This window comes from Fringilla coelebs (genome assembly GCF_963513975.1).
Source record: "Fringilla coelebs genome assembly, chromosome: 1".
Taxonomy (NCBI): domain Eukaryota; kingdom Metazoa; phylum Chordata; class Aves; order Passeriformes; family Fringillidae; genus Fringilla; species Fringilla coelebs.
Genome location: NC_140028.1, coordinates 86,209,673 through 86,225,015, shown reverse-complemented (window position 1 = coordinate 86,225,015; position 15,343 = coordinate 86,209,673). Strand labels below are relative to the sequence as shown.

Below are 15,343 nucleotides of genomic sequence, written 5' to 3'. Positions count from 1 at the left end.
ACCAGGACTGTCTGGTGGCAATAGGTGTGAGCTTCATGACAGATCTTCCACCAGAAGGCATGTGTGCATCCTCTAAGGCGTGCCTGTTATCAAGCAGCCTTGATTAGAGCAGCCAAACTTCCGCAGCAAAGGTAATTTTTTTGTAATCTCAGTTGCAGTGCTTAGGAAAACTGCCCTTCACTTTTTAGTCTTTTGAGTCACCTGAGAGTTTAGTTTCCATTCTGTCATTACAACTTTTAGTTTAATGTAAAAGTTAATAATTTTAGATTATTTTTTTTTGAGACACAGGAACAAACTACAGGCAAACCCAAGAACACCTGGATTGCATCTTTCGACACTACTCAAAGAAACTCACTAATGCTCTTCCAAAGCAATTATGTTTCTTTTTAAGACAGGCTCCCCACAATGTAATATGATTCTTTGTGAAGAGGGCATTCTTTATCCTTCAGTAATGGAAAAGCTGATAGTCCTCCCAGCACCCCAAATGCCTGCCCATGGTGCTTAGCAAACCGAACAACATGATGAAGGAATATAAACCAGGTAAACCAGGGTGTGCTTGCAATATAAAGTCCAAGTCCAACATGGCAAAAGCAAGGTCAGCAGTGGCTGGTTACCTCCTCCATCCCTTTCTTCCTAGCCCCATGCTTGCAAGTGTTGATGTTACCATATGTAAGGAGAACCCCACATTCCTAGTTACAGCTTCAGCTGCTCTTTCATCTTCTGTGCTTGACTGGCTTGGTGTTGCAGTATGAGACTATTTCATAATAAATCTATATTTTCATTTGTCCTTTGTAAAGTTGGGGATGACTGATGTTTCAGTCAGAGTTGAGCAGTTTTCACAATGCATAAAAATGTGGCTAAGCACAGTATAAGTGTATTCCTACAACATCTAGGTGCCTCCTGTAGTTCCAAATTACCAGAAAACTGGAAGGACTCCAGAATGCAACTGTAATGCAAATCTCATAATTAACTACCACTTTACTGAGCAAATATCAACATCTCTCTCCTGAATAACAAGAGCATTTCTAACCCCAGTCATCGTATTTCTTAATGGAGAACCAAATTCACTGGCAATAAAGTCCAGGTTCCCGGAAGAAAAATAACTCTGTGCTCTCTGTAGACAGACTGGGTTTTAATGAGCAAGGAAACCACAAAGGGCCTGATCCTAACCCCACATAAGTCAATGGGATGGCTCCTAATGACTTCAGTGGACTTTGGAAGGAGATCAGAGGTCCTGATTTTGCATTTGTTGCACTGTCAGCTTCACCGAAAGCCACAGGGAGTTTCAATGTCACTCAAAGAAGAAAAGTTTTTCAAGAACTAATATTATCCCTTTCCCCAATATGGAAAATTCCCCATTATAAGCAGGAAAAAGAATAATAAATTGTTGAGAATTTAGGAATGCATTTTCAAAAAAAAGAATTCTTTGGGATGACATTCAGGAGGCTCATCTTGTGCCAACCCTGATTGTGAAGAAAGTTAAGTGCTCCAAATGTATTATATGATCTTTCCCAATATCACTTACAGGTAGCTTGCTGACAGCATATTTTATTTTCAAGTCTACTTTTTTTAGTAGTTGTGTTTTCTAGCACCAAAACGGTCTGTTCATGTGGAACTGGTGCAATGTGTTGGAACAAACTAATACACTGGAATAGTAACTTACCATGGATTACAGGTTGCACGGGGCTTTTTCATTTACAATCTATAACACAGAGCTTAAAACACAGAACGTTTCCCCCGGTATGGTATTTTTCTTTCTACTGTTATGCTCTGCAGGACATTACTTCAGTGTACACCTTCTTTAATGACCTTAATAAATTACCTGTAAGTTTTGAGTTAAGGACACAGTTCTTCAATGTCTGAAGCTAAAAAGGTGCTTCAGATACCTCTCTAAGGTGCTGCTGCTCTCTGTGGCTGTACACTTTGGAAACACAGCTGGGGTCAAAAAACAAGAGCTCTTCAGGTCTGAACATAGCATTTCCTCCATTTGAGAGTCTGACCAGTCACAGATTTTAGTTCTTGCCCATCAAACTTGCAGCACCTTTGGCTACTTGGTTATCACAGAATGCGTGCACCTACATTATTTCCCTGTGGACGCTTCTTTTTATTCCTAATTACAATGAAAATGAGTTCCCACAGTACCCAGTAATTTCAGTGGGAGCTGCTAACACTTAGAAGCCCTGAAAATAAGGACTCGTTTTATAGGGCCAAACCCAAGAATATCTGCATTAGCAGACCCTAAGAAAAATGTCTGCCTATGTGACACAATTAAACACTTGGCTTTGTGTAATTGAGCCTAGCCATTGACTTCAAGAATAACTTGGATCTGCTGCACCATCCTAGTTGAGCTTCACTTTCCCAATGAACAGCCCATCTCCCCAACACAACTGAAAGCAATGTTCTGACCTAAACTGTTAAAATTCCATTGTTGCTTGTCAGATGTGTCTCTTAATACTTCAGTTTGTGTTGCTGGCCCACAGGATGAGGGTGGCAATACCTCAGCTGAGAACCATGAGTCCTTCATATATCAAGGCAATAAAAAACCCCACAAGAACTACATTAAATCAGTCTTCATCTCTCTCCTTTCTGGTGTTCATTCACAAAGAATGAAGAGTAATTCATTTCCTTACTATTCATCTGTCCCACATATGTACTAATAGGCATGAAAATACTTAACATAAATCTTTTCTTCATCCTCAGAATGATTTTTAAAAGGCACCCTTCCCTTGCATTTCTGTGTGATGCCTGATAAATAATAGATCAGTTGCATGGTGTTCATTTTAATATTAATGTTATCAGACAGCATTTGAGAGAACTGGGGCAGAAACCTGAATTCTGGAAGAATTTGGTATGGCAGCAGTCACCATCCAGAAGTATTTTTTTCAGCTCAGGTCCTCCACCTCTATAATATAATTATGGGGTGTGCAGGACCATGATTTTCCCTTCAATTTACCTAGAGACAAAGATACTGGCTGCAATTTTTTTTAATTAATTAGTTAAAATTAACTGGTAGGTTAAAATAAAATATCCATGAAACACAAAAACAATGGGAAGATCCTGTGATCTGCTTTATGAATCCTGACTTTTTTTTTTGGTCCTGAAATTAAAGAAAGCCTTGTTACCTCAGCCTAAATGTTGACATTTCCCAGTATGGAGATAAGCAACCTTAGAGCAAAATAATGCTTTGATTCAGCTTAAGAAAATTCTTCTTAGCTATAGGGCTTTATTTATGCCTACAAAAAATATCTTCTGGATCCATAAAATATAAAAAACTAGGATTAATTATTTAGTGCTATATCCATCACTCTTCCATGCAGTACTAGGGAACATATAAGGACTTTTTCCTCCCATCTCCTATCCTGGCAGCTTTACAGAATGTATGCTTAGGTGAATCTAGTCTAAGAATTAGGGGCCAGGCCACCTTGTTATCCCACTCTACAGTTCTGAGAAAGGCTTTGTGGTGAGTGCAAATATGTGCAGGCATCACACACATGCAATTCCTGACACACAGAGGACAGCAATGTCCTTCATCATCCCAAGGAAAGTGTGCTGTGTCTGCCTTGGTACTGTGGCCACTTTCTGTGGCTACAAAGATTGTTGTAAGCCATGAGCAAACAGAGCCATCTCTACCTTCCCATGCAGATCTCTAGTCAAGAACTGAAGAGAATCTGAGAGAGCTTGGGATGTGCTACAGATGTGCTGTTTCTCCACACTGCTCGGACACTGCAGAAAACAAACATGCCATACTTGCACACTAACATTCATTTAAAAACTGATTTAGGAGGAGAGGGACAAAAGTTACATGAAGGATACATCTATTGTATTAAAGTAAAATGACTTTCAGGTACAGACCAGACACCCAGCCAGAACACATTTCTGTCCCTCACCCATATTCCTTCGCAGGGATTCTCAGCCTGCAGTGTTGTCATCCATCACTGGGGGCCTTGACAGGACTGCTCCACTTTGACTTCCTAGACTGAACTGTTATTGTGGGAGAATGAATGGGACAGGGATAGAGACCAAGACAAGAAGGGAAGGGTAAGGAGTCCCACCCTCAAGACAGCAGAGCAGAGCCATGAGCATCACAGGCAGCAGCTGACAGCCAGAGCACTGGCACAGGCAGGGAAAACAATTTCAGTGAGTAGAGAGGGACAACACTCATCATCTAACAAATATGAGCACAAAAGCTTTCCCTCTCTGACATACTCACATCCATCACAATGCTTCTCAAACTCTAGTATGCTCACTATTGCAGACTAGGACAAACAGTTCTGCACAGAAGCAACCTCCACCTCTGTTCTACAAGGTCAGCAATTCACCAGGACTCCTCTGAACTCAGAGGCACTCATGAGCCTATTGCTATCCCTTGTGCATCCTGTGGCAGCTGACTCCTTTAGCCATTTTTCACGGTCCCACTGCTTGTCAATAAATCACCGTGCTAATTCCTGTGACACCTGCTGTGAAGTGCTCTGGGAATTGTGGCAAAGATTTCTGGGCTGCATCTGAGAACTGGTGGTGAATGGCTGACTTCAGGTTGACATGATGAAGAAAGGTTAAGGCTCTTCAGCTGAGCAGCCTCTTAGAAATGATTCATTGTGACTCCAGCGATCCCTTTTCTATACAGCAAGTCTGTCCTCTGCATCTGCCTGAACACATAAGGGGTTTGATGCTTGTCTTCTGTGCTGCTCACGTACTTAAGTTTCCCTCTCTTATTACCTGAGAAGGGTGATTACATTTCCTATGGAATATCACCAGTGATACATCACACTTCAGGGCTGTGTTTCCCCCCACCCTCTAATGGGAACATGTGGTTACTTCATCTTTTCCTTCCTTGAATACCAATCCTCCCACAAGCCTGTGTGTTAGCCACCAGCCTCCCACCAAAGAATAATGGGACTCCTACTGACACTCATTTATAGTAAATTATTTTCACTTAGTAAAGACAATTCTCTCGGTGAAGACTCTGGAAAGCCAGGGATGGTACAGCAGAACACTGTCTGCCCCACAATTGATTTGAATACAGTGGTTTGAAGGAAACCTCAGACTTCAATAGGAACCCATTAAGAACAGCTATTTGCATGGTGCCTGTCTGAACGATGAGGACAGCAAAGAAAGGAGAATCTGTCATGGTCAGCTGATTATTCCTTTTTTTATTCTTCCACAATTAGATCATCTTCAAATAAACACTGGCATCAGAGATCTGAGCTAGCAGTCATAAGCTGTGTAAAAAGACTTAAGTCACAGAACTCAGTTGATTTTTGTATAAAGCAAGAAATTTTGGGTTGTTTTGGTTTTTTTGACTTTTTGTTTGTTTGGTTTTTTTTGGGTTTTTTTGTTTAGAACAGTTCAAGTGCTTGCTTTTTCAACAGAAAACACTTCCCCACTCCTCTTCTCGTTCCTCTCATAGTTCTTCATGACACTTAGATTTGGATAGGGAACTGCTATCCGGGAGACTGTGAAAGCAACCCAAAGGAATTAAGTATCTGAATCCACACTGGAATTCAAAAGCTGTAGGCCAAGCAGTTAAAAAACTTTGAAAAAGGTGCTTAACAAAAGTATGCAGACAGATTCCAAGTTACACATATACAGATTAGAAATGCAGCACTGAAAAGGTCTGCTTCCATATCAAACAATATTTTCTAGCTTGTGCTATGGAAGTGCATGCTCATTTTTGCTGTCTCTGACTTCACCCCATTTTTTACTACAAAAAAGCTGGAACAAGGGTGTGCATATATATGTACATATTTACTCAATTGATTCTCTATATTCATTTCAATCAGGAATGTTTTGCTGGGGAGGAAAAGGAAGAATTAAAAGCCTCTCAGTCCCATTTCCTCAAACAAACAAAAACAAACAAACAAACAGACAAAAGCAAAAACCCAAACAAAAAAACAAGCCCAAGCAGATGGGTGCTGTGGGCTCTATGAATGTCCTTGCCACTGTGCAGGATATCTGGGAAAGCTAAACTGCAACAGTCTCAGTCCTGGTGGGGAACAGCAGGGCATCATGACTGATATAAAGCAGGGAGGGCAAGATCCGCTGAAGCCATGTATCAATCAGCATGGCAAGGTTACCTTGGAGTTACTGACATGGAGTGCAACTCCTGGGTCCTTTAAATTTCTTTTAGGCAGTCAGGATGAAAACCTTATCACCTGAAAGCTTATCTCAGCTCTGCTGGGACATGAACAGAACCCATATGTCTTCATAAAGCATCTCTTTCTGAGCAGCCCAGTGTTTACTCTAAATTAATTTGGCCAGAAAGTCCCTGACCACCTCCAAGCAGGAGCTGCTGTGAGAACGGAGCTGCTATTTCTACACAGCTGCTGTTCTAAGGAGAAAAAGGCAGGGAAGAGGAAGAGCCTGAAGAGTACCACTCTGACTGTGAATCAATCAAACAGCACTGGCTGTTGGGTTGGTCTGGGGCACAGGGAGTGCCTGATACACACATCTACCGGAGTGAAATGCGCCCAAACTCCATTACACACACATCTAGGCTGAAGCCCACAAGGCAAAAGAATCATAAAACTATCATTGAATGGTTTGGGTTGGAAGGAATTTTAATATTATCTAGTTCCCACCCACCTGCTATGGGCAGGGACGTCTTCCACTAGACTAGGTTGCTCAAAGCCCCATACAACCTGGGCTTGAATATTTCCAGGAATGGTGTTAAGATATGGTTGTTAAAATTGTTAGAGAGATGTTTCTGCCTGAATTAAGGAGCAAAAATCACCATATGCTATAGTCAATAGTGGAGATTTTTATTTAATAGTAACTGTGACGGAAAGAGGGAAAGACAAATAAATAGAAAAGGGTGGGGGAAGAGGGGGGAGGAAAGAGATTAACAGTAAACAAAACCCCCATTACTGTGGATGCTGATGGCATCCCATTGGTCCTCTTCTGATCATCTCAGCGGGAACAGTCACCTCTACCAGAGGTGGAGAAGCCCACAAAACAGAGTCCAGTGGCTTTATTCACTCAGGATCAGGTGGGAACACCCAGGTACCTCCCCTGGAGTGGGGACTTTACACTGGACGATGCAATACTTTGGATCAGAGGACACTTCAGGAGTGTTTGATGGTTTATGACACCTTCAGCCTTTTATGACACCTTATGAAACATTACAGCAATTACAGCACATCAGCAGGGATGAATACCCTCAAGCTATGTATGAATGTCCTGATACTACTCCAGAAGGGATTTTTCACTTGTGTGAAAAAGCTGAGCCACTTGTGTAAGAACTTTGGCATGATAAAAAGCATTTTCTCTGCTTCCAAGGATTTGCCTCTTATTAACCTCTTCCTTTATCTTGTTCAACACCCAGCTGGAGCCCCCTGTGATGGGTATACACAGCCCCTCTGCACCTGGGGAAAGTGGTTGATAGTTTGAGTCACTAACCATTAACAGTCCAGTTTCTCAGAATGGGGCATCCACAACTTCTCTGGGCAACCTGTTCCAGGGCCTCACCACCTTCATAGCAAAGGATTTCTTTCTAACCTAAACCCAGCCTCTCTCAGTTTAAAGCCATTACCCCATATCCTGTTACTACATGCCCTTGTAAGAAGTCCCTCTCCAGCTCTCCTGCAGGCCCCCTTAAGGTATTGAAAGGTGCTCTAAGATCTCCCTGGAGTCTTCTCTTCTCCAGGCTGAACAACCCCAGCTCCCTCAGCCTGTCTTCATAGGAAAGGTGCTCCAGCCCTCTGAGCATCTTTGTGGCTTTCTCTGGACTTGCTACAACAGGTCCGTGTCCTTCCTATGTTGGGACCCAGAGCTGGATGCAGCACTGCAGGTGGGGACCCACAAGGGCAGAATCCCCTCCCTACCTGCTAGCCATGCTGCTTTGGATGCAGCCAGGATACAATTGGCTTTCTGGGCTGCAAGTGCACGGTGCCGTGACATGTGGAGCGACCAACACCCAAAATCTTCTCATCAACCAACACACTTTCTCTGCAGGGCTGCTCTCAAGCCATTCTCTGCCCAGCCTGTAGTTGTGCATGGCATTGCTCCAACACATGCAGGCAACCTTGCCATCAGCATGGCTGCAGCAGGAAGGACAGAAAAGGTTCTTATTCTCAAGAAAAACCAGGTGGCATTGATTCTGGTCAGGACAAGAAAGGGAAAAGAGAGAAGATGGACTGGGGATCCTACTGTAGTGTATTAACTAGTCACTGTGTGCTCATGCTCTACTGTGACAGCTGAGAAAGGCTCAGAAGTGAATGAGAATCCTCTGAAAGATCCTTCCATGAACTGTTATTCTATTTCAAAAATGTTATAGTCTGACATTCATGGGACCAAATGTAGGGAAAAGAAAAACAACAAACAGAGCTGGAGAACATTCTTCATTAATTGAAAACCAATTCTCTGATAGCTACTGTCAAAAGCAGCTTCTGGGTTGTTTTTCTCTGCAGAGAAGCTGCTGCTGGGACTTTGCCAGTTCAGCAGTTAAAGGTAATCGCAAAGAATCCCTCAGCAAACTGTAAAGTGCTCGGGCTGAAGAACAACAAGGTGTTTGGGGACTGACTTGATTGTTTTAATTTGCGTAATACTAGCAGCAAGCAGCACTTAAGAATTATTCTGCTTAATTCACCTATTCCAGAAGCAAGACAAAACCAAGCCAGCTTTAATGAATAAACCAGACCTAAAAGTATTTGATTTTATCTCCATGTGGATAAGGAAAGTGCAAAATCTGGCATCTGGTGCAAAGTGATATTCTTACATTGTATTTTCTATACAATAACAAGGAGCTAGGGGCATGCACTGACACAACACAGCAGTCAACAGGATCCAACTCTTTGCTGTCAGATCTCTTCCTTTTACTGTTTGGAAAAGAAGAGACACAGGTCATCTGAGTACTCCCAAAATCTCTAAAGATGGTGCCACAGCGCACCTACCTTCCTCCTTCACGGCAGCCAATGCATTTCCTCTCACTTCATTTAACAGACTGTGACAAATGTGCAGATCTCACCCCACAAATGTGCAAGTAATTGACTCAAAGGCAAGAATAAATCCTTTCTTACCTATTCCCCTTATATTTTTAACAGCATAGCCGTCAAAACACAGCAAATCAATTTTTCCCCCTTACTGTCTCCACTCTGTCTTTTCAGAATATTTTTAGTTGCTCTGATTAAAAATTTACCTCTTAAGTACACTGAGGACACAGTGCATGTCTCGATTACAATTCTGTATAACTTTTTCAGTCTACCTATGTATCTTTCTTGCAAAGCAAGATGTGGAGCCATATCTTTTCTTACTTTCCTTCTCTTTCTAACAAAAAGGAAACATTAGTAACTAACTTTGAAAGACCACTAGGAAAATAACCTCACAGCAAAATGCAGAAAATACATTTTCAGAATGAAGATGTGAGGCCGTCACATGTCATGGGATTACACAAGATACCTTACACAAGAGAAACATGGCATGCTAAACTAAAAAACACACTTGCAGGTCTTGCCCAAAGCAAAGATAAACAACCTCAGCATTTCTGTTTTCTGTTGTTGGTGCTGCATTTTAGGGGACAAGTTCTCACCCCTGGACTCTTATCTCTCTCTGTCCTCATCATCAAGGACAATGTGGGTCACAAATACCTTGTGCCACTTCTATCACATATTCTACCATGTGTGATTAACCAGGACTTCCTCTATTACTTTGTCCAGATATGCTTTAATTACCATGCCTGAAATTCTGCATGTGTGCAGCCACAGTACTTATCTGAATGTCACCAAAACATAAAATGTATGAATGAAGGAATGTAAATCCCTCTTCCTGAGATTCTCTGCATTGATCTGCTTATTCATAGCAGGCAGAGACCCTTCTACCTTTTGACTGCCATTCAGCCACCCTTTCTTTTTTCCTGTGAAATCTGTTTCCTATGCAAAACTGGAGAAGTCTTGACTACTGAAAAAGAGATTACTTTCTGATTTAATTTCTGAAGGTCATTCATATTGATTAGACAGTTTAGACAAGTTGAGTAGTAGAAGGCCTAAACGTAAAGATTTGGAGGATAAAACAGCCACTGCAAAAAGTAAGGGAAACACCCCTTTCTTTTCTTCTTTTAGTATCAATAGAGTCCAAAACTCTTTTTTTTCTTTTTTCTTTTTTCTTTTTTTTTTTTTTTTTGCAAATGTTTGTTCACTAAAATGTTCCAAGGGGGAAAATGTCAGCTACAAATCCTCACTCACTGTGTATTTGCACAGCAATGCTTAAAGGTCCTTAAAGATCTCCAAGGATTTGAAAGAAATAATTCAGCCAGGTAGCAAAAACAGTGCCACTGCCTTCCGGTGGCTGGTTACACGGCTCATGGGGCATCTGACAACTCCAGGCAAGTCACAGTGAACTCACTTCACACATCATGCATGGAGAAATACATTCCACCATCCAAAAGTATGAAATTCTAACTGTTTGAAGCTAATGCATCAAGCAAAAATAGCTGCAGTACACAGAATAGCTGCAATACACAGGTGGACAACATTTTGCTCACTGCAAAGAGACACTTCTCTGCTTTTCTTACAGATGGGCTGCTCCTGTTCTTGCCAAAACCACCACAGTTTCACTCAGTTTCCTTGGCACTTAGAAAAGTCACAACTTTTCCCTCACATATGCTGGCTGATTCTTTATATACCTGAGTAACAGGTATGTTACAGCCATGTTTTGCATTATTCATCTTGGATGAAGTTAAACCCTGACTGTGTGACACATCACACATTACTCAGTTTACCTCAGGGCTGTGTTTTGATTTTGCTCAGTGAAGTTTACCTAAGACACATTTAGGCTGGAACAGTTCTTAATTACCACGGCACAGAGACTTGGCATTCTCCTAAATTTGTGCTTTTCAGCAATGAGACTCCTTTCTGCTGTATCTTTAAATTGCCTGTGCTTCCCTAAAATTTGTCTCAATATTATAACCTTACAAAGCAGGTAGTCAAGATCTACTTGATTTCAGGCATCTCTTCCTTGTTTAAACAATTACCTGTCCCATGCTTTTTCCTGCCCCCACTTTCCTTTTAACTGTAGAGAAATACATTTTCACTGCTAATACACACCAAAACTGCAATGTACTGCAGAAGGGGTATCAATCCAAAGCCCAGTGAAATCTTGAAAGGTTTCTGAACCACTGAAAAGGCAACTACACAGTATTACACAGGCAGCCCCTATAAAGGACCTTAATTTAAAGACCTCTTTTTGTGTTATAAATTAGTTTTATTTGTATAACATTTTCTACCTTCAGATCTTTATAGTCCAATAACTAAGAAAAGCAGTTTAAGAAGGAAAATGAGACTACCAAATGTCCTAATTCCTCATGAAACTGTTGCTCTTAAAGGATTAAAAAAAATCTGAATTTTAAATTCTAGAAGTGATTAAATACAAGCATGAACTTAATAAGCTGCTTGTAAGTAACTAACATTCAAAACAGCAGCACTGCAGTTTTTCCAGTCTGAGACACTTTTCTCCCATCCTCCACAGCAGATTCACTAAAAATTCAAGATAATTATTATAAGTACCTAGATCTGTAACATACAGATCCATAGCAACGCTGAGGATCTCTTATGTTAATTTCTGTGCCCAGAGGCTTTTCTGCAACACTGAATTAAAGAAACCACTGTATCACTCCCATAACAAGATGATTATCTAGGAATTAAGACTAAATAGAAAACTCTTTTAAAAACGTCAGTCTTCCAACGCCTTTAAAAATCAAACAAAATTACTGATGTGGCTTGCATCATCCGTTCTCAAAAGTTACATATCTGCACACATCCTGTTCTAAAAAGAAAGGGCAAAGTAACCATTATGAAAGTCTTCATTTATCATTCCTTGTTAATGCAGTAGATAATCTCCTTGGAATTACTGATTTTTAATGGGACATTTGAAAAGGTTTCTTTTACTGTTGTTGCAGGCAAAAAAACCAAGAGGACTACAACATCACTTACCAACAATCCATTAGTGTCCCCTCTCAAATTCTTCAGGTGTAAAGGTGAGAAATTTTCCCTGTTTAAAGTGTCAAAACATATTTGGATGTCTGCTGAGTAAGGCTAAATGGTTTAGAGAACAAAACTAGTAAAGGTCCTAAATCTGTGTGACAATTCCCATCTATTTGCAGAAGTCACAGAGGGAACCAGAGGTTTATTCCTTGAGGAGGAACAATTGTCAGCTCTGGAATATGTTCTGCATGTGTCAAAGCATATCAAAGGAGAAAACACACATAGTAGAAAACCAGAGTAGTGAATCCTGTCCCTACCTCACCACTCTACTAGTGTGGAAGCCGATATTCTCAGCAAAGAAGAGAAGCATAACCTGTGAGTTGAGCCATGACTGATGCAGTGCTGCTGGCAGGCTGTCACAGCGTATGTGGATTTCCCCAGTAAGATGCTTAGAGTGATCACAGAATAATACTGCCCCTGTTTGAGGAAGCAGGGAACAAGATTTCTCCAGACTTTCAGACTTGGAAGAGCTGCTTGCACTGCACAAAGGATTTTCCCCTAGGAGATGATGTAACAATGAAGATAATTGCTGGTTTGGTATCACTGAGGAGAATGCTGGCAAAAAGTGACAATGAGCACTGAGGTGTTACACATACAATAAACTTTTGGCATGAATAAATGGAAGGACCAGTTCCAGAATGGGGCTCAACAACCCAGTTTTTACCAAAAAATGTTGATTTTACTGTATCAGAACCATCATGATAGAAGACAGCAGGATCTGTGTGCAGAGCCTTCAACGTCTACGAACTTGTGCTAACTGATACTATGGTGCACTCCAAGTGACAATAAGAAGCTATCCATACCTGCAATAAACTTGCTTCTCAATTTCCCTCAATGATATAGTCTGTTCTTTACAATGAAAAATACTCATTATCTTATCTTAACCTGTATTCTTCTTCTGCACACACCGTCTTGAGTAAGTTAAGATCCTTTTGCATGATTTGCATGTGAGAAAGACTTAAGAAGTAATGACTCAAAGCTTTAAGATGCCCACACAAATTTCATTTCCATTTCTGTTTCTTCACGCAGCACAAACAGTCTCAAATAACACTACGCAAAAAGGGTAAAAACGAAAAAAAAACCCTCAAAAAATAAAAATCCATGGAAACGCCATGAAAACTAGACCACAGAACAATCTATACATTTGGTCTGCATCACATATCAAATTCAAAAGGACAACAAAGTTAAATACCTGGATGTAGAAAGCAGAAAATAAAAAAATCTATAGGTGCTGGAGAACAACATGAAGCATTTTCCTGTTATCTTCAAAAAAGGTTTATTATCTGCCTTCCTACAGCACTTTAAAAAGTCTCAAGACAAATTATTTTAAACCTCAGTTTTAGAAAGCTAGATAGCCAGCAGCTTTTCTACTTCTTGATTTGGAAACAGCAAATTGAAAAACAGTACATATGTAATAGCTGATACTTGTTTGCTTTTGAGGCAGCTGTTATTACCAGTTGGACAAATACCCTGTGCTCTCCCTGGTCATGTCAGAGCTGCATATAGTGTTCTGAAACCTGAGAGATTGTTCAACAGCACATAAGTAAGTGTCAGAAAGAAATGAACAAGGTCTTTTTTTTTTTTCCTCCCAGTTGAACACCAACAATAACATTCTGCAACAAACCATTACTAACACTGACATTATAGTAAAGTTCTACTAGTGTGTCAGGACTACAAGAAGAAAGGAAGAAAACAAGGAGACAAACTTCATCACTTAGCAAAGAGCAGGACTAGAATGTCATACCCACTACAGACAGGAGTGTCATGCACTGCCAGATGGATTGAGGAAGGCAGTTGTTCACTGTTGCTGTCAAAACCTGAGCACAAAGGATTGGGGTAGTCTGAATATCAGAAGCTCAGTACTAGTGGAAAATGGAAAAATAGGTAGTATTTCTTTTAAGTAATTTTTTTTTTTTTTTGCTGCAGGAAAATTTTGGAGCTAAAAAATGAAATATGCAAATATTGTAAGAATCGAGAACTTCTTGGTATACAGAACTAAAATATTCACAAAATATTTATACTATGACCACAGGAAAAGGTGTTAAAATTTTTACTTACTTTGGATGGGAAAATTCATCCAGTAGGACAACCTTTTCTATCAAGTCTCCACCAATGGTTCGAACCAAATCATAGAAATCATTCTGAGAGTACGTCTCAGAAGGCAGCCAGAAGGAGATGTCATTGATCAAAGGTGGATATCGGCTGAGTGGCTAAAAGAAATTTAAAAACATACTTTTATACATGGTTGGACATGATAACTATATCTACAACTGTTCTGAACTTACATAACACACGAAGTACACATTTTTGAAATGGTCTTTGAAGGGCAAACTGACCTCGTAAACGACTGAGATGGAGGATTTGATACTATGAAACGTCTTTTAAAGATCCCTTCATAACAACTTTGGTTAATTCATTCATATGAAAAATCTTGGTTTTGTTTGCTAAAATCAGAGTTTATGACCCTGAACACGCTTTTGCAACAGAGCTGCTTAGAAGGAAGAGATAATGTCAGGTGGTTTTTCACTGGGTAGAATTGCACTTTTTAAAAGCATTTTCCAGACTTTTTGCAGATTCAAAACTTCTTGCCACATTCAGGTATTACATTTATATGCATTTTATAGGACTCTTATGTTACACAACATATTTATTATTTTTACTGTAGAATTTTCAACAAACTCTTATAAATAGGCACCTTCTTATTAAAATCTTTTAATAAGAAACACACTTTGGCTTAGAAAGGGGGATCAGTTCACTTTCTGGTGGATTTTGTAGACATTCAAACATCTTCAACAACACAAAAGATATGGCTGTTAAGATAGTTATTCATTCCACAAGTACCACAATAGACTTTTAAACACAAAGGGGAACCTTTGCTGCCCACACAGAGTGGGCAGATAGTGTAACTTGATACTGGTAAAAATGGGAAGAGAAAGAGAAATGAAACCAGGTAATTAACTTTTCAGCTTTGATGAAACTTCCCAGGTTTCAGATCTCACCTTTGCTGAGAAGTTTCACCCTTTAAAGAACAGAAAACGGTAACACTCTCCTTTCATGACCTCTAGGTCACACAGTATCTTACTTCTGCCTTGCATTAATTCCCTGCAGTTGAAAAAAGTACTTTTGCACGAGATGGTTGGAGTCTGCAGGAGAAAACATCTATTTTATTATTTTCTTTATATGTATAAGAGATTCCATGCGTATACCTTGGTCTATACAATATAATATCTCACTCAAAATGTATTCCATGTCTGGGAATGTTTTATGATGGAGCAGTGGAAACCTAAGTGAGCACCTGCTAGAGCAATAAACCTGTTAATAAGGCAAGTTTACAGCATTCTGATTTACTCAAACACTCTTCTGTAGAGTGT

General features: G+C 40.2%; 1 protein-coding gene across 3 annotated transcripts in view; it reads right to left on the bottom strand.

Moving 5' to 3' along the window:
• FARS2 (phenylalanyl-tRNA synthetase 2, mitochondrial) overlaps positions 1-15,343 on the bottom strand; it is a 229,786-nt gene that overhangs the window by 61,289 nt on the left and 153,154 nt on the right. For all 3 annotated transcript variants that reach the window (XM_084215390.1, XM_084215391.1, XM_084215392.1), the window contains one exon: positions 14,031-14,182. In XM_084215390.1, coding sequence (XP_084071516.1) covers positions 14,031-14,182 — 152 coding nt within the window. The remainder of the gene's footprint in view (positions 1-14,030; positions 14,183-15,343) is intronic.